This window comes from Pogoniulus pusillus, chromosome 12 (assembly GCF_015220805.1).
Source record: "Pogoniulus pusillus isolate bPogPus1 chromosome 12, bPogPus1.pri, whole genome shotgun sequence".
In the NCBI taxonomy this organism is placed as follows: Eukaryota; Metazoa; Chordata; class Aves; order Piciformes; family Lybiidae; genus Pogoniulus; species Pogoniulus pusillus.
Genome location: NC_087275.1, coordinates 20,443,959 through 20,469,030, shown reverse-complemented (window position 1 = coordinate 20,469,030; position 25,072 = coordinate 20,443,959). Strand labels below are relative to the sequence as shown.

Genomic DNA, 25,072 nt, shown 5'->3' with positions numbered 1-25,072 from the left:
TCACAGCCTGGTATCCACTGTACTTTGCTTACAAGGAACTGAGTGTTTATTCAGACCTGTGCCTGTCTGTGCTGAATGCTCTTTTCCTTGAGGAGTGTGTGCACTTCTTTGTGCTCCTCCTCAACTTGAAGGGGGAGGAAGTGTCCAGGGCACATATCTTTTTCTACCTGCTGGATGATGCCCCTGTGAATGTTATGGAGCTGAGAGATAAAGCAATAGGAACTGCTTGATTTATAGGAAGGCACCAAGATTGATCATCACAAATTGTAAAGGACATGGAAAACACCAGACCCCTCTGCATGCAGAGAGTGATTAGAAGTCACTGTAGCCAGCAAAGAAAAATGGATGTTGTAGAACAGCACTGAGGGGCCTCACCTTTTTATGTGGGCTGGTGAAGGTGTGTGCAACTGTTTCTCATCCTGCTTTTAACTGTAAAACCAGACAGAAAGATCTCTTTTTTTCAGACAGGCACAGTCTGATTTTAGTTATGAGGACCTGCAGTATTTGTGGAAAGCCACAGAATTAGAAAACATTCTACTGTGACAGTGCTGCATTGTCATCAAGACTTAAGGACTAACGCAGTGAGATTTCTTCTCCACAATAAAGTGAGAAAAATGCACCTCTGTAGTGGCTTTCTGGTTTAGAGCTTCATCCACTGGGTCTGTGAATCGCTTCAGCCATCTGTTGGTAGAACAGCATCCGTGTTGGGTGTTACAAAGCAGACATGTTCCCAGCGATTTTGGGCAGGAAGTTTGTCAGAATAATACCCTTTCCAGCTGAAAGTGCAGAGAGGGCAGGCAGGATGTGATTGTTGAATGCAATTTGACCTTGACACTAGGGATAATGCTGGGTTTTCCAGGGCGTTGGCTTCTCTACAGTGTGTGAGGTAAGCTTGGGGACTTTTACAGATGAGTGATCAGAATGTGGCTGCACACCTTTGTTGAAGTTCACATTACCTTGCCTCCTTTTCTTTCTTCAAAACTGAGAATACCCACCAGTATCAGTACCTACCCACTGAAGCACTGAAGGCTAGGGTGCTGACCAACATGTCAGGCTCTGCTTTACCTTCATGGGAACAGCAGCAATAACACTATCAAGGGATTTCCTTGAAAGTTTTTGAATTGGCAAGGAAAAGTTTAAAACCTGCTTCATAGATGATATCCCACAGCATCTAATGGAGGTGAGGTGTCTGTGACCAAGATCACAGCATCCTGAAATGGCAACATTGAAATAAAATACATGTGTATGTTCCCTTAAAGGTTTGGGCAGAACACCTGCTGAGAAGTGTTACTGTAAGGTTCCTCAATTAGTACCCAGTTTGCTTCATTGGCTTCATTAGAAGGATCTCTATCTACCATCGAGTCCATCTTATGAAGCACTGCACATGCCAGTGACTCTGCTAACAGTTCACATTGGTTCTGTCACACAGAAACTGGCTCCTGTTATAACACATTTGGGTCTTGTTTTGGAAAAGTAATACTGACTCTTCTCACATAAGGCTCTTTCTATTTACCTGCATCTATCCTGCTTTTGTAGGACACTCTCCTCCTTTGACAGAATACTCCACGGCTTCAAATCAGTTGTTGATTGAACCCATTCCAGCGTCTTGACTTACAAATTTGATCCTTCCAGGAAAAGATAACTTCTTACTGCTGGGGTCTAGCAATCAGACTAGGGACCAACACCCGTTTGAAGGGTAGTGCTTGTCAACTACTGGGAGAAGAGCCACTGAAATTTTAGGCACCCAAATTTCTGCAACAGTTCTTGGAGAGATTTTTCTGACTATAATCCCCTTAGTCAGTCTTACCTGAGGTAAAAAAGACGCTGTGCACACAGTGTCTCCAGCAACCTGGGTTAGCAAGTTATGCTGCCTGGCTTAGTGTGAGCCAAGAAGAGTTAGGGTGTTGGCAACTGGGATAGGAAAGGGAAAAACCTAAGGGGGAAGGAGAATCTGCATGCCTGCGAAAGACCTAACATAGTTTCATTTACTTCACAGTGAACTAAGTGCCAAATCAAAAGCATTGCAACTGCAAATAGTAGAAGATGGAAAGTTGGAACGTAAGTATTAAAAATGAATTGTTTTGCATGACCAGCTCACAAACCTTGCTAAATGTTGACATTAAGTCCTTTTAGTTCTTCCTGGCTGTATCATCAAACAAGAAACTGTCAGACTGATGAACGTACATTCAAACATAGTCATCTTCTGTGGACTTGTCCAGTAGTGAAATTTGATTTGCCTCAAGCATGACTCTAGGCCAGCCCCATGGGGAAGAGCAGCTGTGAAAGGGAGATGAGCTGAAAGTCACCAGCCAAAATGGTTGGCTTGGGAGCAATGTGTAACTTAAGTTTGTGGTTTTAAACTCTGTAAGCTTGTCCTCAAATACGGATCCTGGAGTTGAAATCCATGGAAAACTGTGGAATTTTTAGGTAGTACTGATTGGTGCAAGTTAAGTTCTGTCTATGTACACTGTTAGCTCCATCAGGAATCATGGACAGAAGGAAGAATACATTGTTATCATGTGTCTGTCCTCCTCTGAGTTAAGGCTAACTTGGTTCTGGTTTTGCAGTTTCCAATTAGCCCTCAGTGGCAAGAAGACTTCTCCACTGAACTATTGCTTTTGGTTTATATGGAGAAACATTACGTTCCCAGTGGAAATAAAAGATAGGTGGGTGCTGAGACCAGACAACATATTGAGGTGTTTGCATGAGCTTTGTAAACATGCTCGAAATACTTCATGACTTGAGCTTTATTGATCACACATCATAAATTCTTCTCATACACACCACATGTTCTTTTGCTGATAGAGAGCTTTGCTATAACTGGAGTTAGTAACCATATTTCCCCTCTTGGATCCATTTGATTTTTCCTTCTTATGTCAGGTTTCACCTGTAAGACAAACAAGAAAAAGCATTACTTTTTGACACTCACCTGCTTTTCTGTACTCTGCTGTATTAAACAGTTGAGAAAAAAACTTTGAAGCATTGGCCAAAGCTCTTCATAGCCAGTGATTAAAAATGTTGTGCTTTTACTCATGGTGTCTTCTATTAGAATAAAGGCTTGGCCAGTCATTTGTTAGGTAATAATATTTTCTCTAGGCCATTGTTAGTAAGTAATATAGCCAAGTGGAGTATGTTTTTAGTTTTCAGTTACTGTGCTTATTATTTTTTTTAATAATCTAGATATATAAAGTCAGTGTGGTACCTTGCATATAGTCTGGAATTATGGAGGGATTGGGAAATCAAATGTTAGACAAAAGCTTTACAAAATTTCTCTGATGTGTAAGCATTCAGTTTTGAACTCCCCGGTTCAGGAGGGACAAGGATCAACTTGAAAGAGTCCAACGGAGGGCTACGAAAATGATCAAGGGACTGGAGCACTGCCCTATGAGGGGAGACTGAGTGACCTGGGGCTCTCTGGTGAAGAGAAGACTTAGAGGAGATCTAATCAATGTTCATAAGTATAGGAGGGCTAGGTGTCAAGAGGGAGGGGACGGACTCTTCTCAGTTGTGCCCTGTGATAGGACAAGGGGCAATGGATATGAACTACAGGACAGGAACTTCCACCTCAATGTGAGGAAGAACTTGTTACTGTAAGAGTGATGGAACGCTTTAACAGGCTCCCCAGAGAGTCGTGGAGTCTCTTTCTCTAGAGATTTTCAAGCCCTGTCTGGATGCATTCCTGTGTGACCTGAACTAGATTCTATGGTCCTGCTCTGGCAGGGGGGTTGGACTCGATGATCTCCAGAGATCCCTTCCAATCCCTAATATCCTGTGATCCTGTGATGCTACTTTTTTATTTTGACAGCAAAAAGACCAGCAGTCAGCAAATACATATTGTTTCTTGCATGAAGTTTGGTCTTGCTTGTACATGGGCATCTTTGTTAATGGGTCTTTCGAACCATACCAGTAATATTCCACATCCTACTGGGAATGTAACTACCAAACTGATGTCTTGAAGAAAAAGGCCTCAACCGATTTCACTGAGCATTATCTGACCCCCCCCCTCCACACCATCTGAGCTGTTCTCCCAAATATTTGAATAGAAAACTCAAAGTAGAATTGTATTATTGAAGACAAAGCTGAGTAATGTGAATGTAATGCAGATTTCTGCTTGTCTTTGAATTTCACAGAAAGCTATTTTAATCTCTGAAATCGTGCAGTCATTTTGCTCATAGTTTGCTTCAGTCTAGTACAGCTGATAAAGGAAGGGGAGGAACAAGAGAACTGCTGAACTTGCACTAAAGGTCAAATTAAGAAAGATTTCTCAATGCTGTACCAGTTTACCAGGAATCCAGAGCATTCTGTGAAATGAAAGATGCAGGTAACTGGTTGTAGAGATTGTTCAATAACCTAATAGTAATATTTCTAGATGTTTTATAGATGGCTTTTTTTTTTTTTTTTTTAAACTTTAAGCATTCTGTATGTACAGGAAAAAATGGCCAGAAATAGTGGCATATAAGTAACATTTCATGACTCCATTCTTTGCTGTTGCACAGTATTAGGCCAGGCTGAGGCATAGTCATAAAATGGAAAGATGCCTGTAGAAACTGCCATGTTTATGCGCTGTGGTGTAGAGCCACTTCCTGCAATTAGTGTTCTTGCTCCTCGTTTCCAGTCTTCTCACCTTTAAAGATATGTGCAACTCACTTGTGCACTGATTTTGTTGATTTTATTTTTTCTAGATCCTTTGTCTGCAAAGGCAACCATACCTTTGGACTTGTTCAGGAAACAACCTTCTGGCCAGCAAAGCTTTGCACTCAACAAGACCAGTGATAGCAGCCCAGAGCCAGGGCTTGGGCTGGGATCCATTAGTGCAGAGGTACTGCTGTGTTTGGATGGTTTTAGGGTGGATCTTTTACTGCAGGAATTACTCGTGGATGCTTATCCTGTGCTTTGCAGTTTGTGGCTGAGTTAGAGTAGCACATTCAGGTCGTGTGGTAATGCTTCACATGGTGTCCATCAGAACTAGCTGCCTGGCTCTTGAAAGCTGCTATAAATGATAGAGTAGTACTACCTAGAAATGTTCATGTCCTCCTTGCTTGACTGTGACATTCTAAGGTGACGTTGTTTTGTCCTCCTAGTTCTCTTTTATAGAACCCAGTGAATTAAAAACATGGCAAGTCTCTTCTTCACTGCCAGCCACTAAAATAGAAAAGGATCGCACTGTGATGCCCTGTGGGACTGTGGTCACTACTGTAACTGCTGTGAAAACCAAACCTCGTCTAGAAGGGAGGTCATCTCCACTGAGCACAGGTGTGGAAGTCCCCTTCTTTCAGTATTCATTAAGATTTTCTCTGAGGAGCAGAAGTTGAGGGCAGTGTAAAGAAAGGCACTGCTGTCCAGACTTCTCTAATGGGTGGGTGGTGGGGAGCATTGTTTGTACTTCCCAGAATCAGGTTTTTAAGTTCTTACAAGTACTCTTTAATGCCACATGATAGAGTAGCAATGCAAAAGAGCTCGGGTTTGGTTTGTGATTTTCCACATGACAAAAAGTGTTCGACTCCTAGAGTGTTTGCTGATGACAGACCTGTGCCTTACTCTGTGCTATCTCCAACAAGGATTGGTGTCATCTTGTGTGACAGAGTTGTGGCTTTTTAGTACAGTTCTCAGGAATTAAAATAAAGGAAGGAGCAGACCTTCTGATTCTTCTTTGGATAAGTATAAAAGTAAAACCTCTGAACAGCCTTTGTGTGAAGTCTCACAAAGAGCTTCATTCTTTAAGGTTGTTAAAGCAGATCTTTTATTTGAGTGGGTGTTGCCTAGCATATTACAGTGAAATGTTTAAAAACAATAAATTCATACACTTCACAGGTCTTTTGGGGTTGGGTTACCATAGAGAGTATGTGTTGAGAGTTTGTATCAACAGACTTCCTCAAGCACTTATTATTTGAACAGATTTTATCACTGTTATAATAAATGACTATTTTCATAGCAAATGTCTTGAATACTTCAAGTAACAAAAACCCCACAACCTTGATCCTCAGATTCTCCTGTGAAAACTCCAGTTAAAGTAAAGGTGATTGAAAAGGATGTCTCTGTTCAAGCTATCCATTCTCATGGTGCTCCAGTCAGCAAAACTTTATCATCTTCAGATACAGGTAACAGAAGTTTTCAGAGCTGCTGATGAGGATACATCTCTCTCTGCTGCACATGGGACTAATGTAATCCTGTTAAAATAACAGCAAACCCATCTGGCTGCTGCCTTTCAACGGGCACTGATACGTTTGTTTGCAAGTACTGTGGTTATGGATATAGCAGCCTTGTAGTAAGGGGTTTTAATTGGTGATTTAAATTACTAACTTTGAATAAATGACATTGAGCTGTGGGATGGAGAGGGGAGGTGACTGCAGAAAAAGACACTTTTAAATACTTCAAAATAAAAGATTCCTCCTTTATGAAGGAGTGGAGGTTCACTGCCCAAAATGGAAACACTGTGAAATTTACCTCTGTGGCCACTGTGAAGTCCCCTCTGTCTGAACAGAACACAGAGGCTGAACTGATACAAAGACTGATTTCTCTTTCTAGTCTTGCCTCTGGGCTTTTTTGTGCCAATGCAAATAAACAGTGTTGCTGTGTCTGTTTTTCCACCTTCCAGGCATACAGCTAAAGTGCCTTCAGAGTGTGGGTGGCATTGATAATAACTTTTTATTGCAAATTCACTTTAATTGTAGTAAACCTGATTTTGTCTTTGGGGCATTTTAGCTTTACTAGTTGTAACTCTTTCAGTACTGTGTGTAGTCACCATTCAGTCTTTCTGTAGCTCTGAATGGAATAGTAACGAAAGATGTCACCTAGTCTAGTCGCACATGGTGTGGAGTGCAGTTCTCTTTGTACAGGTATGAGCGCAGCTGGGACAGTCTGGAGGTGATCCAGGCTGATCCAGGAAACAGAATACTTGCTGAGAGAGAAAACTGTGTTGCCCAAAAGACAGAAATGTGGGGAAAAGCATGAACTGATAACTCTGAATAGCTGTAACAGCACTCAGGTCTTTCCCCACTTCTAGACTAAGAAGTGCTCTGATACCATGAAGCAGGATGGTATTCCTAAGCCAATTTGGAAACTACTAAGATAGTGCCAGACTTCTGAGTTGACTCTAATAACTATTGATGATATTAAGAATACAAAACACTTACTGGAAAACTCACCTGAAGATGACTTAGAGCACATTGATGAGTGTGCTCAGAGTTTTTATGGGAGCGCAGGGGATTTCTGTGAAATGTTTATTCAGTGCAGCAGGAAGAATTACTCATTAGAACAGGAGCTTAAGCCAAACAAAAGAAATACAAGGGAGCATTTTGTATGGCAGTAACTTCAGTAGTAGTTACCACAAACACCATGCCAAAATAGCAACAAGAACTATGGAAAAGATGCTGTGGCTATGATAACAATAATGTGAATTAGCAAGTGCTGCTCATCCTGTCCTGGATGCTCTCAGCTGTTCCTGGGGGCTTGGCTGTGGCTGCAGAGGTGGAAAAATCAGGGTTTATAACGAGTGTGCAGACATGCATGGGCATGCATAAACTTTGTGTACACATACTCTTAAGTTCCAAAAGCATCTGCATCTGAGATACTTAGTGCAGCATAATTGTTCAGACCTTGTCTTTTATTGTGTTAATGTCACTGTAAGAGTAGGCACTGCTCAGTTTAATTAACTCTAGTGCTATTCATGCTTCTTTTCTTCTGTTATTTAAAGTCTTTGCTAATAGAAAAGCCCACCTCAGACAACTAAATATGAGGTTTGTTTCATTAGCTTTCTTAGCCTTGTTTGTTCATTGATTAATTGGATTAGTATGTATTTGCTGTTTTCAAAGTACTTGCATACTAGATGCCAGAAGTGGCCATGCTTAAAAAGAAACCTCTGTTTGTCATCAAACATGATTTTATAAAACAGTTTTTTTAATTCCTGTGCAATGTCTGGAGGGCAAAAGGAGATGCACTTTGCAGGTTTTGGACACAGCTAATAAAGAGCAGAGTGATTGCCACAGTGCCTTCCCCATCCTATCATAATGCCATAGCAAACCTGGAAAAGCCAAGAAAGGATGTCTGGGAAAGAGTAGGTCATATCAGCTTTGCGCCTTGCTAGAACTATGGCTTATCCTGAGTGTGATATCTGAAGCTCTACCTACTCCTTCTTAGGATTATAATCACCACAGTGTAGCAGTTGATTGAAGTAATTAGATGTTTTGTGTAGACTTCTAAAGCCTCCTGTGTGCATGGGGCTGGGGTTTGTAACTGCAACTTAAGTGCTTTTTCGCAAAAGAACAGGTAACAGAAGGTGAAGATAAGATGCAGCTGAGTGGTGAATTGGAAGATGCTTTAATATACCTGGTGTTCATACCATTTCTGCTAATTGCTATAAAGTTTAAGTTAAGAATGAACTCAGCCTCTCTTAGCTCTCTTTTTTCCTGTTTTCCTTTCTTCCCTCTGAAATAATGCTTTCTTTTCAGAACTGCTGGTGCTGAATGGCACTGATCCTGTTGCAGAAGCAGCCATTCGGCAGCTAAGTGAGTCTGCAAAGCAAAAGCTGAAGTCGCCTAGAAAGAAAAGCACCATTATCATATCAGGGGTGTCCAAGGTAAAGCACAAAACAGCACTTACATTTAAGGCTTAATAGTGTCAAGTGCTCCACCGAGTGCAAAGTTAATGTGTTCTACTGTCTTAATTCAGCAGTTTCTTAGGATCTAGATTGGTGTACCAGTTTGTTTCAGTAACTGTTTCAAGCTAAGACAAATCAGGATGGGTTTTGTTGGGGCAGGGGGTGTTGGATTTTCATTGCCATATTTGACAGCCTGACTAAAAATACATGGTACTCTTGGATGGGAGTGGGTCAATTAAGGATTTGGGGAAAGCAGTTTAGGTGAGAACAGATGATGATTAGTCCTTAGAATTTCACTCATGGAGGGAAGATTCACAAAAAAAAGGGTTTTCAGGTTTTTTCAAAGTTGTTAAAACTTCTGAAAAACCTCCTAGGCCTCTGAGTCCTCTTCCAGAGGAAGGGCAAATACTAGACTGTTTCTCAATGTGTAGCATTCCTCCAGTCTTTCTTCATCCTTCAGTGGAGATAAGGAAGCCTAGCAGCAATACAAGTAGAAGTAAAGGAGAGAAAAGAACTTTCTGCATGGAAGCTATTTTTTGTTCTGGCAGAGCAACTTGTCAGTGTTCTCTCTTATTTCCACTGGGCAGACCTCTTTATCTCAGGACAGTGAAGCTGCACTGATGATGGACTATGCTGCAGCTATGGACAGCTCCTGCAAAGCAGATCCACCAACCGTGGAAAAATCTGTTGCCAAAGTAACCTCTGATGAAGAGCTGTCATTAGGTACTTCAGAAGCAGTACCTGGTAGTGACCCACAGCAAAGTGCCCATAAAGCTTGGAATTTGGAGAATGGCAGCCAACAGTGGGACACCAACACACTCTTAGACCAGACCTGTGAAGAAATATCTTGCAGCTCATTAAGTGTTTCAGAAACTGGGAGCATGAAAAAATCTAAAGGTATGTGATCCTTGTCTCCACTTCAGTTAATGACTGCTTTCTCTACAGAACTGGCAGTGTTGTACAGCACTCTACTAATTTGTCCTTTCAGAATCACAGAACCTTAGAGGTTGGAAGTGAACTCCAGAGATTATTGAGTCCAACCCCCTGCTGAAGCAGGATCCCCTAGGGTAGTTGGCACAGGAATGCATCTAGCGGATTCTGGAAGTCTCCAGAGAAGGAGACTCCATAACCTCTCTGGGCAGCCCGTGCCATCTGTCACCCATCTTACCAACCTGAAAGTGGCAAGGTTCAAGGGTAGCTTTTTGATACATTCTTTCACATTTCTGAGCACAAGATTCCCCTGCCCTCACTTAAGCATGTGTTCAGGTGGCACCACAGCTAAGTCAGAGGTATACTCTCTTAACTGTCTCATGAAACAATTTCTCCCTTTTCATAGGTTGCATTAATACATATTTTGCTAAGAAAAAACAAAGACAATTTAATAAGTAGATAAGGGATCAGATGATTTTGCTCCTGTAGTTACATATTTGGATAGCTGCAATTTGAAAATGTTTTGGGATTCTTTGTGTTTGCTTTTTAAATCCATTACCCTCCGAAGTTGTAGCACTGGTTCACGGCTAAGTAGTAAACACAGGGGCTATTAGAAATCTGACACAAGTGTCAGCGCAGTGGACTGTGCAAGATTCACGGTCTCAAGACACACCAGACTCTAGGGCTGCATGCTGAAGTTGTAAAAATTCCCATTTCTAACTCATATCTATCCCTCTTTCACTTTTTAATCTTGTATGCTTTGCTTACTCAGAGATACTGTAGCCTTACTATAAAACCTCAGTTTATCATTAGGTTGTTGTACTCTTCTCCCCCACTTGCCCCCATAAGGTGTACACTGGACCTCTTTGTCAAGAATCTTCCTTAGAGCATCCTTAGACCAGAAAAGGTTTTCTGGCCTTCTCACAGCTGTATTGCTGTGCAGGTGGAACCTGATAGATCAAGATGGCACGGCACAATCAATTTGGCATAGATAGTTAGGCACTGGAAAGTTCCCTGTGTATTTCTGGTGGGGTAAGGTGATAGTTTTGAAGAGATTTTTTCTCATTTCAAGCCTGGAAAAGTTTAGGAAGCAGAATGAGCTTCTGCAAAACCTCTGGACTCTTCTTTAACATGTGATTCTGAAACAAGCAAGTGGAAGTTCATATGTAAGCTGTTGTCCAGTTTTGCTTTTCCTGGTGCACAAGGTTGCAAAGAGTATGTTGCTCCCAAAGATCCTGTTACATGAGGTAGTATAGGGCTGCTAAAACCCACAAAGTGTCACCAGTACTTGAAAGAGTTGTCTCACCTTGAAAACAGTATTTAAAAACTGCCCCAAATCCCTGTCTTGATGCACAGATCTCTTCATAGAGCTCTTGATTTCTCTGCTTTGTCACAGCCAAGTAGCTTTCGTGGAACAGCACAGAAAAACGTTTCAACCTCCCTGCCTTCAGTTAGCTTTGAGTAGTTTAAGGTTGTTGTTCTGTTAAATGCTTTCCTTTTTAAAAAGAATTATAAAAACAAACATAACAACAAAAAGACCCAAACAAAGCCCAAACAGAGCAAGCAAAACCCCTTTGACTTTAAAAAACTTTGTGTATTTATAAATGTCTTAAAGTTAGCACTGTCTGTTTCTTCTTCTTCTTTTTTTTTTTTTTTCTTTATTACTCTTGCATATTTTTGGTCTTTTTTTCCCCTTTTCTGACTTCCTTTTTCTTACCCATTCCTTGTTATAAACTTAAGAGGACTGCTATGCCAACCAGAATTAATTACCTACACAGTAAGTTATTTTTGTCTTTGTTTTTTTTAAGAAAATGTAGCTTTACAGTTATATGCTTATTGTAAAAACTGAAGCAAAACATAGTTTGGCATCTGTTTTCCTTTTTCCCCCACATCCATTTCTTTCCTCCCTCCAAAACTACCTTCTCATGCTCAGGTGTCTTAGCAGACTAGTCTGCTGGAACAAGCTGTTTTTCTGATGGTCATATTGTCCAGGTGGATCATGCAGAAGGGACAGCAAGGAAGGCTTGGAGGGGTGCTTTGCATTCCTGGTCTCTCTCCATCATGCCCATTCCTGTAGTATCTTGCTGTCAATCAAAATCTGCTCATGCAAACCATGTGTAACCCCATAACTCTATATGCATGATGTTTATTTTGAAACCTAACTCTATATGCATAAAGTTTATTTTGAAACCTGCTGCTCACAGTTTTCTAGGTCACTTTTCTACCCAGACTTAGAGAGCTACCAGGACTTCAGCAGGTATTGGCAAAAAACACCTGGATAAAAACTGTTTTGGAAGTTGGGAAGAAATGGAAAAAAGCAATCTCTGTAAATATCCCTGTGAATGTGGAAGGAAATCTTCCCTCAGTAGCTCAAATGAGATTCAGAAGTGATCTTAGCCCTAAAAGCAATTTTAGAACACCCTTAACTAGTGCAGAGAAGCCTAGGAAGACCAGGCAGTCTGTGCAGCACTCTTGACATGCTCTCTGCTTATCTCCTGGTGTTAGAAACAGAGTTGGCATATGGATCTTGTCGAACTCAAGAAGTAAGCATGCAAAGAGCACAAGCATCATCAAGCTTGTGATTTGCCTTACCCTGCCTTCTTAGCCTGGATGCATGCCTCCACAACAGCTGGAGTCACTGTCAGGCAGCACGTACCAAACTGGCCTGTGGCAAGCTTCCAGGTGGCTATGACCTCAGTATCTCTGAAAACACAGGGAGCTTTCATGTCATGACACTGCTGCTTGTGAATCTCTTGCTCAGGGAGGCAGTGACTGCAGTTTTTCAGCTGCAGCAAGTTGTCCTGGGACAGCAGAATGCTGCATGATTTTGTATAGCATTCTTGATTTAATTCTATCTCTTAATATGAGAAATCAGTCTGAATTGATGGGACTAAGTATCTGCTTATGGGTAAACCCTTCTGTCCTACTCCTGCTGGCATAATTTCAGCTGCAGCTGTCAAGACTGCTGGGCAGAACAGCTGACTGCTAAAACAAAAGCCACACAACAGCAAGGCCTCATCAATCCTCCCCAGCCTTTGCATATTAACAACTGTCAGCTTCATGGGGTTGAACACTGCTTCTTTTATGCTGTTGATAACAGATTGAAGTGGTACTGCCTTGCCAAAAAGATCAATCAGAGGGTGATGGGAGAGCAGTCAAGATTCAAATCCATAAGCTCCAATTGCTTTCAGCTGCCTTCTGCTTTCATCCCATCCTGCCCTGTGAGAAGAGTCTCAACAGCAGCAAGATGAAACATGCTAGGATATCCTCCCAGGTGCTGAGTGCTTAGTCCTTAAAATGCGATGTCAGAAACCTAAGCATATGTTTGTAACTGCTGTGGTCTGAACAAAGAAGCATCTGGCTGCGTGCAGTAGAGCCACCATCAAATACCTGTTCTGCAGCTGTCGCTGTGTAAAATGACACGCAGCCTGTGTCAAGTCCTTGAGGGACAAACGTAATTCTAGCTACCATGCAGCACTGCATGTAAGAATTAGTCTGTGTGTTGCCTTCTTGTATCCATTTTCCATGGGAGGAAAAGCAGAATCAGGACCATGTGCTGGCAGGAATTAATAGCTGAATGGAGAAAGAATCATGAAATCTGATAGTGCAACAGGAACAAGGTGTGGAAGTTTTGTCAGGGACATGACTGTCCTCGTGTACTACTCTGACTGCCACAGTGCTCCTGTGCTGGCTTGCTACCTGGGTCCTCCTTCATTCAGATTGGCTCATGTCACTTGGGCAACACCACCCGATTTTGCACAAAGCTGTTGCTGTTTTAGCATAGGTCTGAAGTACAGACGCAAGGCTGGTAGCTTGGAGCACTATCCCTGCCAGCAGCAGCCAAGCTGCCTTACACATTAAGCACGTGTGCACATGGAAAGGGAAGGTGGAATTTGGCAGAGCAGTGGCTGCAAAAAGCTTATAAACTGATTATTGATGTTGACAGCTTGAATCTTGAATCCCTGGTGGCAGCTGCAGTTGCCTTGACTGCATAATAGATTTCATATGGGAACGAGGGAGAGAACACAACAAAGTAAAGCAGCTTAGTTTACTGCAGAAGAGATTCGAGTAAGTTTCTGAACCTGTTGGAAGCAAATGTAACATTTGTATCTCCTTGAAGTGAACTGCTATTCCTAACAGCCTTTTAAAATAGCAAATGCTTCATGAATCTTACTCTGGGTGGTGCTACCAAATTCACATCAAATACATGCTGCCTGGATTTACTGTAAGCACAGAGATTGACTTCCAGGTACTGTATTCTGGCACCAGCAGTGTCCTTCACCTCAAATTAAAATGCCACCTTTGTGTTGTGCAGCATGGGATAATCTCCTCTTAACAGCAACTGATCTCTGAAACAAGAAGAAGGAATAACATTGCTTCCTCTCTTTCCTTCTTTTTATAAAGTGCTGTGCTTGTGTTGCAAAGGTTGGATATGCCTGTTTGACATGTGAGAACCCAGAGTACAACCCACACCAGATGCTCTGCATGTGTGTGTTTGAAACTAATACGGTATGAGAAAGGAGATTTCCACAATATGTGTGGATTGGCTTTGGAAGCCGAAATCAGAGGATTCGGATTTGATTGCTCATAGGCGTATTTCACAGCAGTTTTCCTTCCTTTTCAGCAGCATCATTTCTGAAAGAACTGAAGGAAAAAATCCTTTTTTTCTTTAGTGTTCCTCTAGCAATATGTGAGCTCTTGTCTCCTGAACATTTCCTCTAACTGTACGAGTGTGTATATATGCATATATCTAGAACTACCACAGTCTGTCATGATTCAGTTTGCACGGTATCTGCATGGAATGAGGAGAAGCAGAGGAATACATTCTTCCATGGCATCTGAATTTCTCAGTGGTGTGCAGCTGGGAGAGAGCCAAATCAACAGTTGGGCAAGGGGGATTCAGTAGCACGTAGTGTGTGTGTGCGCCTCTGGCTGAAAGCACGATGATTGCTCACATTTGCACTTGTTCCAAGGTGGAACTTGCACTGTTATGGCCTCTAGCTTACAGACCATCAACATTATTGCTTTAGAGTCACCACTCTCAGCTTTCTGATGTTGTTTGAACAGTTACCAGGAGGGTGTGATGCTTAAACTGGAAACGTTAAGACCAAACCTTTCTTCAGTTGTGCTGCAGTTGCAGTTACAGAATCACAGAATGTCAGGGGCTGGAAGGGACCTCGAAAGATCATCCAGTCCAACCCCCCTGCCAGGGCAGGATCACCTAGGCCAGATCACACAGGAATGCGTCCAGGTGGGTTTTGAGTATCCCCAGAGAGGGAGACTCCACAACCCCCTTGGGCAGCCTATTCCAGTGTTCTGTCACTCTTACACTGAAAAAATTCCCCCTCATGTTTCCATGGAACTTCCTATGCCTCAACTTCCACCCATTGCCCCTTGTCTTGACATCGGGCATCACCGAGAAGAGCCTGACTCCGTCCTCCTGGCACTCACCCTTTACATGTTTATAAACATCGATGAGGTCAATCAAAGCTGAGCTGCAGGAGGAGAAGTTCTGTTAAAGTGTCCTGCACCTCTGCTTTTTGCTTCTGCAGGTGGGATTTTGAAAAAAAGTGCAAAGCTCTTTTTCCGTCGGCGACATCATCAGAAGGATCCGGGCATGAGCCAGTCACACAATGACCTCGTCTACTTGCAGCAGCCGCTCTCGGAAGAAACGCGCAAGAAGGGGGGCACGCTCTCACGTATCCTGAACAGAAAGCTCCTTTCCAAACACAAAAGCAAGAACAAACTGAATGGTGCTTCAGCAGAACCATACCTATAGTACGGAACTCTCTCTGATGGGACACTTGTGCGTCAGTTGACCATTTGTTTACAGAGCAGTACTAGAGAATGCAAATATGGCTGATGATGTGCATAAAATGATGTTCACTTAATACAGTGGTCCAAAAATAAACAGAAAGTTTGGGGGCAGGTGCTGCTTATTTTTCTTCCTGATTATAAAGTTGCTTCTCCAAATACAAGCAGTGCTACTTGTATCATGACAGCTTTTGGAGGATCGTGTGGTGTATTCTAGAAGATGAGAGAGGATGGGGAATGGTGCAGGTGGGAAGACCTGCATATAGGCACCTAGTTTATATTAATGGGGAGCTAAGAGATGAAAGCTCATACTTGCTATATGACTTAACCACTGTAAGGAAAGAAGATACCACTGTGCTTCCTTAACTGCAGGCTGGAATAACAGCAACACAAAGTTTCAACTTGTTTTTCTAAAGAGGCCAAAAGGGAAAAGAGTCTCAGATCCAGTTTGTATTGTAATTTGGAAATGGGTGAGTTTTCAGAAGCAGAACTAAAATGCTGATTAAGGTATCCTAATGTAATGACTGGAGCCTGCTGAAATAACTGCTCAGTCCATGTAGGTGGAGAGATCCCTTTCATGTTAGCCATAAATCAATCAATTATGCAATTGTATGTATTAGCATATTGTTTAATGTTCTGTGCATAAGTTATGCTTAAAGAGACATAACTTTTTTAAAAGTTCATCTGTGTCTACTTGCAAACAAAGCAGTTAAAAATTCTTACATGTAGAATTTTTCTTTCCTGTGTAAAAAGCTGTGTTGCTAATGCAAAAGCCTATCTTAGGGGCTCTAATTTTGTCTCCCAAGTACTTGATAGACAAGTATATTATCCATCATGTCAAATGCAAAGCTAGGGGCAATAAGTGATGACTAGAGCATATTTAACCCTATAATGCTTTTCATTAGACAGCTTGTTTTACTTGCCAAACACTTATGGAGATCTTGCAAAAGGCAGTTGTGGAAAAATAGTTTAAAATAATAATAATACCAATTTCCTTAGTTGTCTTTCAGTTTCTAGCTCTACCAGTGTTGTCATGTGGTGACTGGGTGAGCTTTTTAAACTTTTTTCCTCATTAAATATTGCATCTGATTCCTTTAAATTAAAAGGAAGAAAATGATGAAAGTAGTAAAGGCGTAGTTCTTGTTTTGGCTATTGAGAAAGGTAAAATGTCAGTCAGTATTTCACAGGTGCCATATCCCGTGCATACCTGTACTTTTGCATCCTCTACATTCCTACAGAGGACAAAGAACCAAGCCTGTTCTCTTTAGCCAAGAAAAGCATCCATTCCCTCTAAATTACTGATGTGAATGGGTGATAGATTTATGCCTGCTTTGCCAAAAGTTTTTCCCCTCCCAGTTCCTCTCTTTAGGACACCCAACACTGTGGCACATATTTGGGCTTTTGGCTTAAACCATCCTTCAGAAATAAAAAGTCACTGAAGAAGAGAAACACAAAACTTCTGATGGTCTCTAGATCCTCCTGGGTAAATACTTTTAAAAGGAATATAAACATAGAAGGGTTTTGGTTTCTGTCAGAATCTTTTCGCTGAGCCTGTTGGTGAGTACTGTTTATGTGTAACCTTCCGAAAGCACTGTGGTAGTACAGCAGTCCAGGCTATGAAATGGTTGTGTGTTTAAGCATGCTGCATATTATCAAACCCTTTTAAGGCATTTTAATATTCTGCATCTTGAAAACTGATTACAAATGAGTCTTACAGAGCTGTAACAAGCTTAGACATCTCAGTTCAGTAATACAGGTTTATCCAGCTTGGATGTGCTTGAACACTTCCATTTGTTATTAATTTAATACAAAGTAGAAATTTCTTCCTTTGTTCTACAGTAGTTTATGGTATTAGAATTAAAACACTTGATGTTATGTTCTCTCAACATACACTTTTCCCCTTGGCTCTACTAGAAGCTCTTTGCATTGCAGGACAAGGTGAGGGGTCAAATCCCTGTCATGCTTTAAATATTCAGCCTTGTTTGATAAATTAAAAAGAAAATGACAATGGGTCATTAAATTCAATAAAATAACATGAGACTGAGCTCCCTGGGTAGCACCCCCTTAGACTAAAAGCCAAGTGCTGTGAGATTAGGGAAGGTAATAAGGGAAGCATGTAACATTATCTGAAGTTTGCTTATGGGGTTTTGGTTTATGGAAGCTTTATTGTGTACTGTAGAATGGAGTGGAAATAACACTGAAGAACTTGCAGTATACAGGAGCAGAGTTTGCTTATAACTTACTCTGAAGAACCAGATACACACTGAAGAAGTGGCTTTTTGGTTCTTCTTTCTTAAGGTCTTGGTCATTGCCTAAATGTGTGTCTTGGTGGTCACTACAGACTGTGTGATGGTTTTTGCTGGCATATGTTGAGAGAATGACTTCTTAAGATGAGGAAAACAAGGCATTTGGGGTAAAAAGGGAATCTTGTTTTCTAATTGCCTCCACTCTTCAGGAAAATAAACATTGTTTGATTTGATGTTTGACCTCTATGTCAGGCCAGTGCGTAGCTCACCACTTTCTACCCCTCTACAAATACTTTGTTTCCTGTTGTAAAAACAAGCTAAGATACTAAACACAAAGGGCCAGTTGAGTTGCTCAGTCAGGACAGCCCCGAAGGCCTGCAGTTTCCCCTTCCAAAATAATTAGATTGTCATTTAAGATCAGGAGATCTGATTATGCACATTTGTTGTGTACTGGTATTTAGATCAGCATGAGATGAGTTCTGGCTACCAGTGGAAGCTACGCTACAGGCTTGGGTTGGAAGGACTGGATTTGTAAGCTGGTATAGGTAACACTGAGGTGTATTCTGTCAGCTGCTGCATAATACTTCTTCATGTGTGGTTGTATGAAGGATGCCAGAGGGAATCATATTGCTCTTTTATGTTGTGCAGTCTTCATCGTTTTAGTAACTATACACTAGAACAGTAAAACAAATGTCCATGTGACATTACAGTGAAAACTGTTTTCTGCTTTCTAATTTAATTACTTTAGAACAGTAGCTTGGAAACAACCTGTGAAATCTTCCTTCATTTTTGCCTCTTTTCTTACACTTTTATGCTTCTAGATGTTCTGTACAGCAATGAAGGCCTGGTATTTATTTTATGAGGGCTAAGAGATGAAGGTTTGCTTTTCTTTTCTGCATGTAGTTGAGCCTTCTTGATCTGTGTTTGTGGTTTGCTCCATGCATTTTAGCTTTTTGTTTGCCTTAATGAATGCAACATGCATCCTTATCTAACCAAGATTTGTCTTGGCTTTAGTGTGAATTTTGACCAAGGAAGCAGTATGAGGATTTATTTCTCATTGTAGATTGAACAAAACTACCAAGTATCTGAAGTATGAATACAAGCAGGGTAACTTCTTTAAAGCGACAGATCACTTTAAAAATTACTTGAAAGAGGATGGGATCCTTTATCCCTTCATCACTGGTATTTCATGTCTGAGTCATCCTAGGAAGAAAGCACAGTCATTTCACTTTTAACTATATCTAAAACTTGTGAATCTTAGGTGACATGAAAGAGAAGTAATGCCATTGTGGAAAGATAGTCATATTTATTTAAAGAGCAAAACAGCTTTGACAAACTTCACCTTAATGCACTGGTTATAAACTGTGCAAGCATGAAGACTGTGTTTACTGTCTTGCTCTTGAGAGGACTTGGCCTTGCAATGCTGATTTTTTTGGAGGTACTCCACTACCTGGAAATGATACCAGTTTTGAGGATCAGTGAACTTTTACACCATTTCCTGCCACTGCATCTCCTTGCTGGTTCTTGGTGGTTTTCAAATGGAAGCTTTCTGCTCTGTGTTTCTTGTAAAGTTTTGGTGGTCTTGATATGCAAATTTTCATAGGGAGAAAACAAAGTCAACTACATACATACTACCAAATGCATATGGGGGAGCAAATAAGACTCTTGCTCCTGTTTAACATCGTTTTCAGCTCTGGTAGCTCAAGGTGTCACAAGGAGCAAGAGCTATATACAAGATGGGAGCCACACAGCTTGTTTAGTTTAGTTTATTGCAGTTTTTGAATTGTAGATCTGAAGTTTGAGGTAAGTGTTTATCCTGATACAGAATTAAGTATACCACAGCTCCAGGCTAAAACATTGCCAGTGTGGGAGGGATCAGCTGACCTCATGCTTTGACCTCTGCAGGACCTAATTGGATTTTTTCATGTATTTAAAGTCAGCATAGGCTTCTGTACAGTGCTAAGCTACAGCCTTGGTGACAAAACGAGTCTTATTTACAACAAGGGTGATTAAGTTAAGGGTGAACAATATAATTTCACTCAGGATATCTAAACTGTTACTATGCAAGATACTGGCATGGTGTGAAAAAAGCTGGGAAGGATGACTCTGAGGTCTTTCCAGTACTCTGTATTTCCCAATAATGTATTATACTCTGATATTCCAGGCGAGGTAAAACAAGTTTTTCTAGCATTCTTCTATGATAGTCACTAATTCTGTGTGAGGTTTGATTTCTTCTTCTTTTTTTCCCCCTCTGTGTACACAAAATTCTGTTGGTGCAGTTAAGAAATCTCTGATGTACAGATTTATTATATCACTAAAATGCCTGAGAAAAGGATTTTTTAAAGAAATAACTACTGCTGTACAAACAATAAAGAGCCAATTGTCTCTGTGTAGTGTGTTGTCCTCCATATCTAGTCAGCCAAGAGTAACAGATGGTTTTCTACTCTCCTTCACTCATTTGAACTGATAGTTACACATTCCATTTACCTGTTCATTCAGAAGCGGAGTTTCCCACCTAGGCTGTGGTGGCACTGCAGGTTATTTCTGATAATCCCAACCATGTCAGGCAGCCCTTTGTTTCTTGAGAAATCACCTGCAACACAGACTGGACGGGGACCTAACGGAGGGTGGGTTTGTGGGAACTCGTTGTGGTTGCTCGTTATTTTTGCACTCGGCTATGTTGTATTATCCTAAAAACTTTGTGTACGTTGGGGTCTAGACCCTATTTAGAAGACACCAGTACTAAAACGCGCAGAACCTGGATATAAAGTTGTGTTGTGACCATTGAGAAAGTTACATTCTAATACAGTGTTGCCATAAAGCCCTACCGGAGGGAGAGGAAAAGGGAAGAAGAAAAAAAAAGCCCAACATCCTCCAAAACCAGGTATTCATATAAAATTAGTCATGGCAGTGTTTTTGTTTCCCTTCCCAAGGTGAGTGCTGTACCTGCTCTGACAAGGAAGTTGTATGTTATTTAACTAGGAGCCACTGCCCACATTTCTATGCCTGTTTATTACGTATTCCTACAGCGCTTAGCTGAAGTTGCCTTCTTACTTTTCTTCCCTGCTCTAATCGTGAGTGAGGGTTTTTTAGCTTGAGTGTACAGTAACAAAAGAGACAACACCCATCACAGTGAGAGCAGAAATGGATGTAGCACTTCATCTGCTACTGCAATTTTTTATCCAGTTTATCATTCGTAAGCAATGCTGCTTAAACAAAGGATCTTTGCTTCCCCACCCCAGCAAGCCTGGTATAAGATACAAGTTTGCAGTCTGATGTGGTTAAAAAAAAAAGAAGAAGAAAGAAAAATTGGAGCTGCAGGATGCAGACTCACATGGATTGTAAATTCAGGCTGCTTCATCTAGGAAACATGCAGACAGCTAGTCTGAATTAGTTAATGCTTGTTCTGACAGAGTGAGTGTGCTGCAACTAGGGTAGCCACCTTTGTGCACTGGATGCTAGAGAAACTTACGGGGAGGCCCAAGCTAGCATTGTGAGTCTGAATATGCACTGTGATATACAGGGAAAATAAGTAAAAGCAGACCATACAAAACTAAAGACCACTTTGCTTTGGTCTTCAAAAAAGCAAGTGACCTGTACATGCAGCTAGATCCTTGAAGAATTGCCTGTAATACTCCTGTGCTCAGTAAAACCTTCTGATGGGTCATTTAAAAAGAATAAATGGTCCCCTCTCCTTAAATTAACACTGTTTTCCCAAGAAGCAACCATTTTCAACATTCAGATGCTGTGTTGTTTCAGTTTGCCCAAGCGCTTAGCAAGAAGAGAGTGACAACATTATCCACACCATCTTCTTGAAACTGGATACATGTGCAGAAGATGCAGGATGAGTAAAGTGCAATGCGAGGAGGGGCCTGGTCCTAGCCAGCTGTTAAAGATGTAACCATGAGAAGAGCACAGAGCCTGGAGAGGACAGAGCTGGTGCTTGCTGTCTGTCATCTCTGAATCTGCAAGAGTGCTCTTGCTATGAAGACTGGCAGCCGCACCATGCAACAGGGGTACGAAGCCATTGCATAGGGTTTGGAGGGGACTACATTGTAGGTAACACTTTTGACCAGAGGAACAAATTGAGGCATCTTGCTTGAATACACAACATAAGTTCTCTTTGGCCCTGGCCTTTGTCTCTGAAGAGGTGTTCTTGGCTATACAGTGCATGTGTCCACTGAGAAAGGGGAGAGCATCGTTATAACCTGTACTGGGTGTTTAAAACCTTTGCACTGAGGGCTGTGAGGCTATGTTCTTTGTTTCTGAGGCACCAGGTCTTAGCAGTAGCCCATTGTGTTAAAAAAAAATAGCCATAGCTGGTTGCTCCTGAGTGGTATGTGTGGCTGTGCTCTCTGAGTACAGCAAAGCTGGGCCCTGACAACATACTGGTAATGCAGGGTTGATGACATTTAGGGGGCTGGAACTTGCTAGCCTCAGTTGGGCTTAGGTACAGAGGCAGACACTCAAGTACTTGTTATGGGCTTAACTGGGGAAGAATCATAGGGCCCAGAGCCTGCTTTGTGTCTGATGTGGCATTTCTTAATGCCTTCTGCCAGACTGCTTTTGGGATGCCAGTACAAGAACGATACAGATCTGCTGGAGAAAGTCCAGAGGAAGGCCACAAAATCAGAAGACCGAAACACTCTCTTGTGAAGAAGGCTGAGACAATTGGGGTTGTTGAGCCTGAAGAAAATGTTCCAGGAAGATCCTTTGAGTACTTAAAGGGAGCCCATAAGAAATGTGAGGACAGTGTTTTTAACAGGGCTTGTTATGACAGACAAGGGATAATAGTTTTAAACTAAAAGATGGTAGATGTAGACGTAAGGAAGGCATTTTTTACGGTGAGGGTGGTGGAACTGTGGCGGGTTGGCCAGAGAGCTGGAGGATGTCCCATTCCTGGAAACATTCAAATTCAGGTCGGACAGGGCTCTGAGCAATCCGCTCTAACAGGAGATGTGCCTGCTGACTGCAGGGCAGCTGGAGTAGATGTCCATTAAAGGACACTTGCAGTACAAAGTATTCTGCGACTCTGAGTGCTTTGTCGCGGGTGACCCAGCCCAAGAGGAGAAGGTGAACACCCAAGCTGTGCTGTGGGTGCTCAGTTCAGCGGCAGCCCTCCCTTCGCTCCAGCCCCGGCGAGTGCCGCGCGGGCGTTGCGGAGAGCAGCGCAGGGGAGCCGGCCGGGAGGGGGCGCCCGCCCCGCACACAGGTGTTGCACACGCCCGGGAATGGGCCGGTCTGGGGGGTTCCCCGCGCCGCGGCGCTAAAGGTCCGGCCGCCGCGCGGTCCGCTGCCCTGACAGGGGTGAGGCAGGCAGATGAGGGGGCCGGGAGAGGGACGACGCTTCCGCCATCGCCCCTCCCTCGGCCGCTCCTCGCTCTCCGCAGCTCTCCATCAGCGGCGGCAGCAGCTCGCACCGGGGCACGCGCCACGCGGCCCTCCCTCCCGCGGGCAGACTACATTTCCCGCCGTGCTTTGCGGCCCCCGGCACCGGCTTCCGGTAGCGCGTGGTTTCCGGAGCGGATCGGAACCCGGAGTCCGGATCCGATCCGGGTCTGGCCATTCCCCAGGCAGGTAACGCCGGTTCCCCGCGCTCCCGCCCGCCGTCCCTTGCCCCTGGCCCACGCGTGGGACTCTCCACGCTGGACCCCGGTCCCACCGCCCCACGCCTGTTCCGCACGGCCTGGTGCGCTGCGTCTTATCTCGTCTCCCCGCCGCTCCCCAGGGCGCGCGGGGCCGAGGCGGGGGCGGTGGCGAAGGCTCCCGGGGCGGCGGCCGCTGGTGCCGTGCCGCCGCCACCTCCTCCTCCTCCGCCGCCGCCTCCTCTTCCATGCCGCCTGTTCTTTGTTACAGCGGCCGCGCCGCGGCGCGCGGAGGGAGGGCAGTAGGGAGGGGGGCGAGGCGGGTCCGAGGCAAAACCCGGCGGAGCCGCTCCCGGATCCCGGGCTGGGCCTCGCCGCCCGCCGGGCTCAGGGTGGCTGCGGCGGGGTTCCGCCGCTCAGCGCCGACCGTGCCTGCGGCGCTCGCGTGGCCGCACCGAGGCCTCACCCTCTACCCGCACTCCGCAGACGCTCACACACGCACTTTGCGGCGTCGGGAAGCCCTGGCCCCGCCGCTGGGCTGCGCCGGGCGCTGGCACCGCCGGGGCCGTGTGCCAAGCGGGCTGGGGCAATCGGCGGGCGGAGCCCGCTGGGCGCGGGCGACCGAGGGATGAGCCACTGAGGCTATCTAATCTCGGCGGGGAGGGGGGCGTTGTCCGCACAAACAGTGCTCGGGCGGTAAGCCCATTGATCCAGGGAGGACGCGGGCCCTGTGTGGGGCTGGTGCCGCCGCCAGCAGCGTTTTCTTGAAGCTGCGGAGGCAGTGGTCGAGTACGGATTCACCTGGAGGGTGGCGGGCCGCCGTCAGGTGTGAAGGCGTGATCCAAAGGGAAGGGGACGGGAAAAGGAGGCAGGCCCTGTAGCGGAACCGGCCGTGCAGACCCGTCCCTCGCCCGGAATCTCTAGGTGGAAGAAGGTGCGATGTGCTCGCTACAAGACAAAAGAAAGAAAATTTCGATCTACAGTGCTTCATACACACAAATCGTCTGCATTACACTTGCTTTCTGCCCGTTAGGCTTTGCATATACTTCACTCACCCTAGGCAGAATGACCATAATCATGGGAAATGTCAGGAAGGGCAGGTGACAAACTCCACACCCATTCTGCTCTTGCTCTGTGCTCCCCCTAACTGGCATAGAAATTTTCTGCCCTCTACCTTCTCAACGATAACTGATAAGAGGGTTTATTTTTTTTTCCCTAGAAATACAAGGCCTGTTATGTAGTTTGCCAGGTATTCTGCCAGGTAGTTGAGCAGTAGTGTGCAGAAACGGGGCTGCATCATGAAGAAACTCTGCGTTTTCAAGTGTGTTCTATTTGCACACGTGTATTTGCAATACCTGTCTGCTTGTATTTTCAGCTTACTTATGTACACTAGTAGAATCCTATTCTAGACCTTTAATGGAAAATTGGAGAAAGAAGAAAGGGGATATGTTTATTTTACTTTATTTGTCATCAAATTTATTTTTTTTTTAAATGGATTTGGCATATTTTTTCCATTCTTGCCTCTATTTTTTAATCTATTTGCAAGAACAGAACTGCTCACCACAGGACCTTGATTTCTTCAGCAGTTTTTAAGAGGAAAGTATGCTTTTACAGCAGGTCTTGCACTTTTGGATAGCTTGTGGCTGAAGTGATACTAATGCTGCACATCACGCAACACAAGCAGATAGCTGTTATGCTGCAGCGCCTTAGTGTCTTTATTTGGATTCCCCTGAGTTTCAGAAGTGTTTGTTACAGCTTGAGTTTATGTGCATAGCTGTGTACTCTACTGTCAGGCACAAAGTCATCCAAATCTGCAGATGGGAGTACTAATCTGCTCTTTTACTGCCATCAGAATTAGCTTTTGTAACTGTGGTCTAATTTCTTTTGTGTAACTTCTAACC

General features: G+C 43.4%; 2 protein-coding genes across 10 annotated transcripts in view; both read left to right on the top strand.

Moving 5' to 3' along the window:
- C2CD2 (C2 calcium dependent domain containing 2) overlaps nt 1–19,975 on the top strand; it is a 45,674-nt gene extending 25,699 nt beyond the window's left edge. For 2 of the 3 annotated variants that reach the window (XM_064152568.1, XM_064152569.1), the window contains exons 8-14: nt 1,997–2,058; nt 4,683–4,819; nt 5,082–5,253; nt 5,985–6,098; nt 8,448–8,575; nt 9,184–9,493; nt 15,079–19,975. In XM_064152568.1, the coding sequence (XP_064008638.1) occupies nt 1,997–2,058; nt 4,683–4,819; nt 5,082–5,253; nt 5,985–6,098; nt 8,448–8,575; nt 9,184–9,493; nt 15,079–15,305 (1,150 nt within the window). In that variant the 3' untranslated portion in view covers nt 15,306–19,975. Of the gene's footprint in view, nt 1–1,996; nt 2,059–4,682; nt 4,820–5,081; nt 5,254–5,984; nt 6,099–8,447; nt 8,576–9,183; nt 9,494–11,266; nt 11,304–15,078 lie in introns of all 3 variants that reach the window. The other variant, XM_064152570.1, reaches the window with a different exon arrangement.
- A 2,921-nt stretch (nt 19,976–22,896) lies between these two features.
- The window catches only part of PRDM15 (PR/SET domain 15), a 33,997-nt gene continuing 31,821 nt past the window's right edge, over nt 22,897–25,072 (top strand). For 2 of the 7 annotated variants that reach the window (XM_064152563.1, XM_064152560.1), the window contains exon 1: nt 22,906–23,159. The gene's annotated coding sequence lies outside the window, so the exon portion shown is untranslated. Of the gene's footprint in view, nt 23,164–23,515; nt 24,106–25,072 lie in introns of those variants that run through there. The other 5 variants (XM_064152566.1, XM_064152565.1, XM_064152564.1 and 2 more) reach the window with 5 other exon arrangements.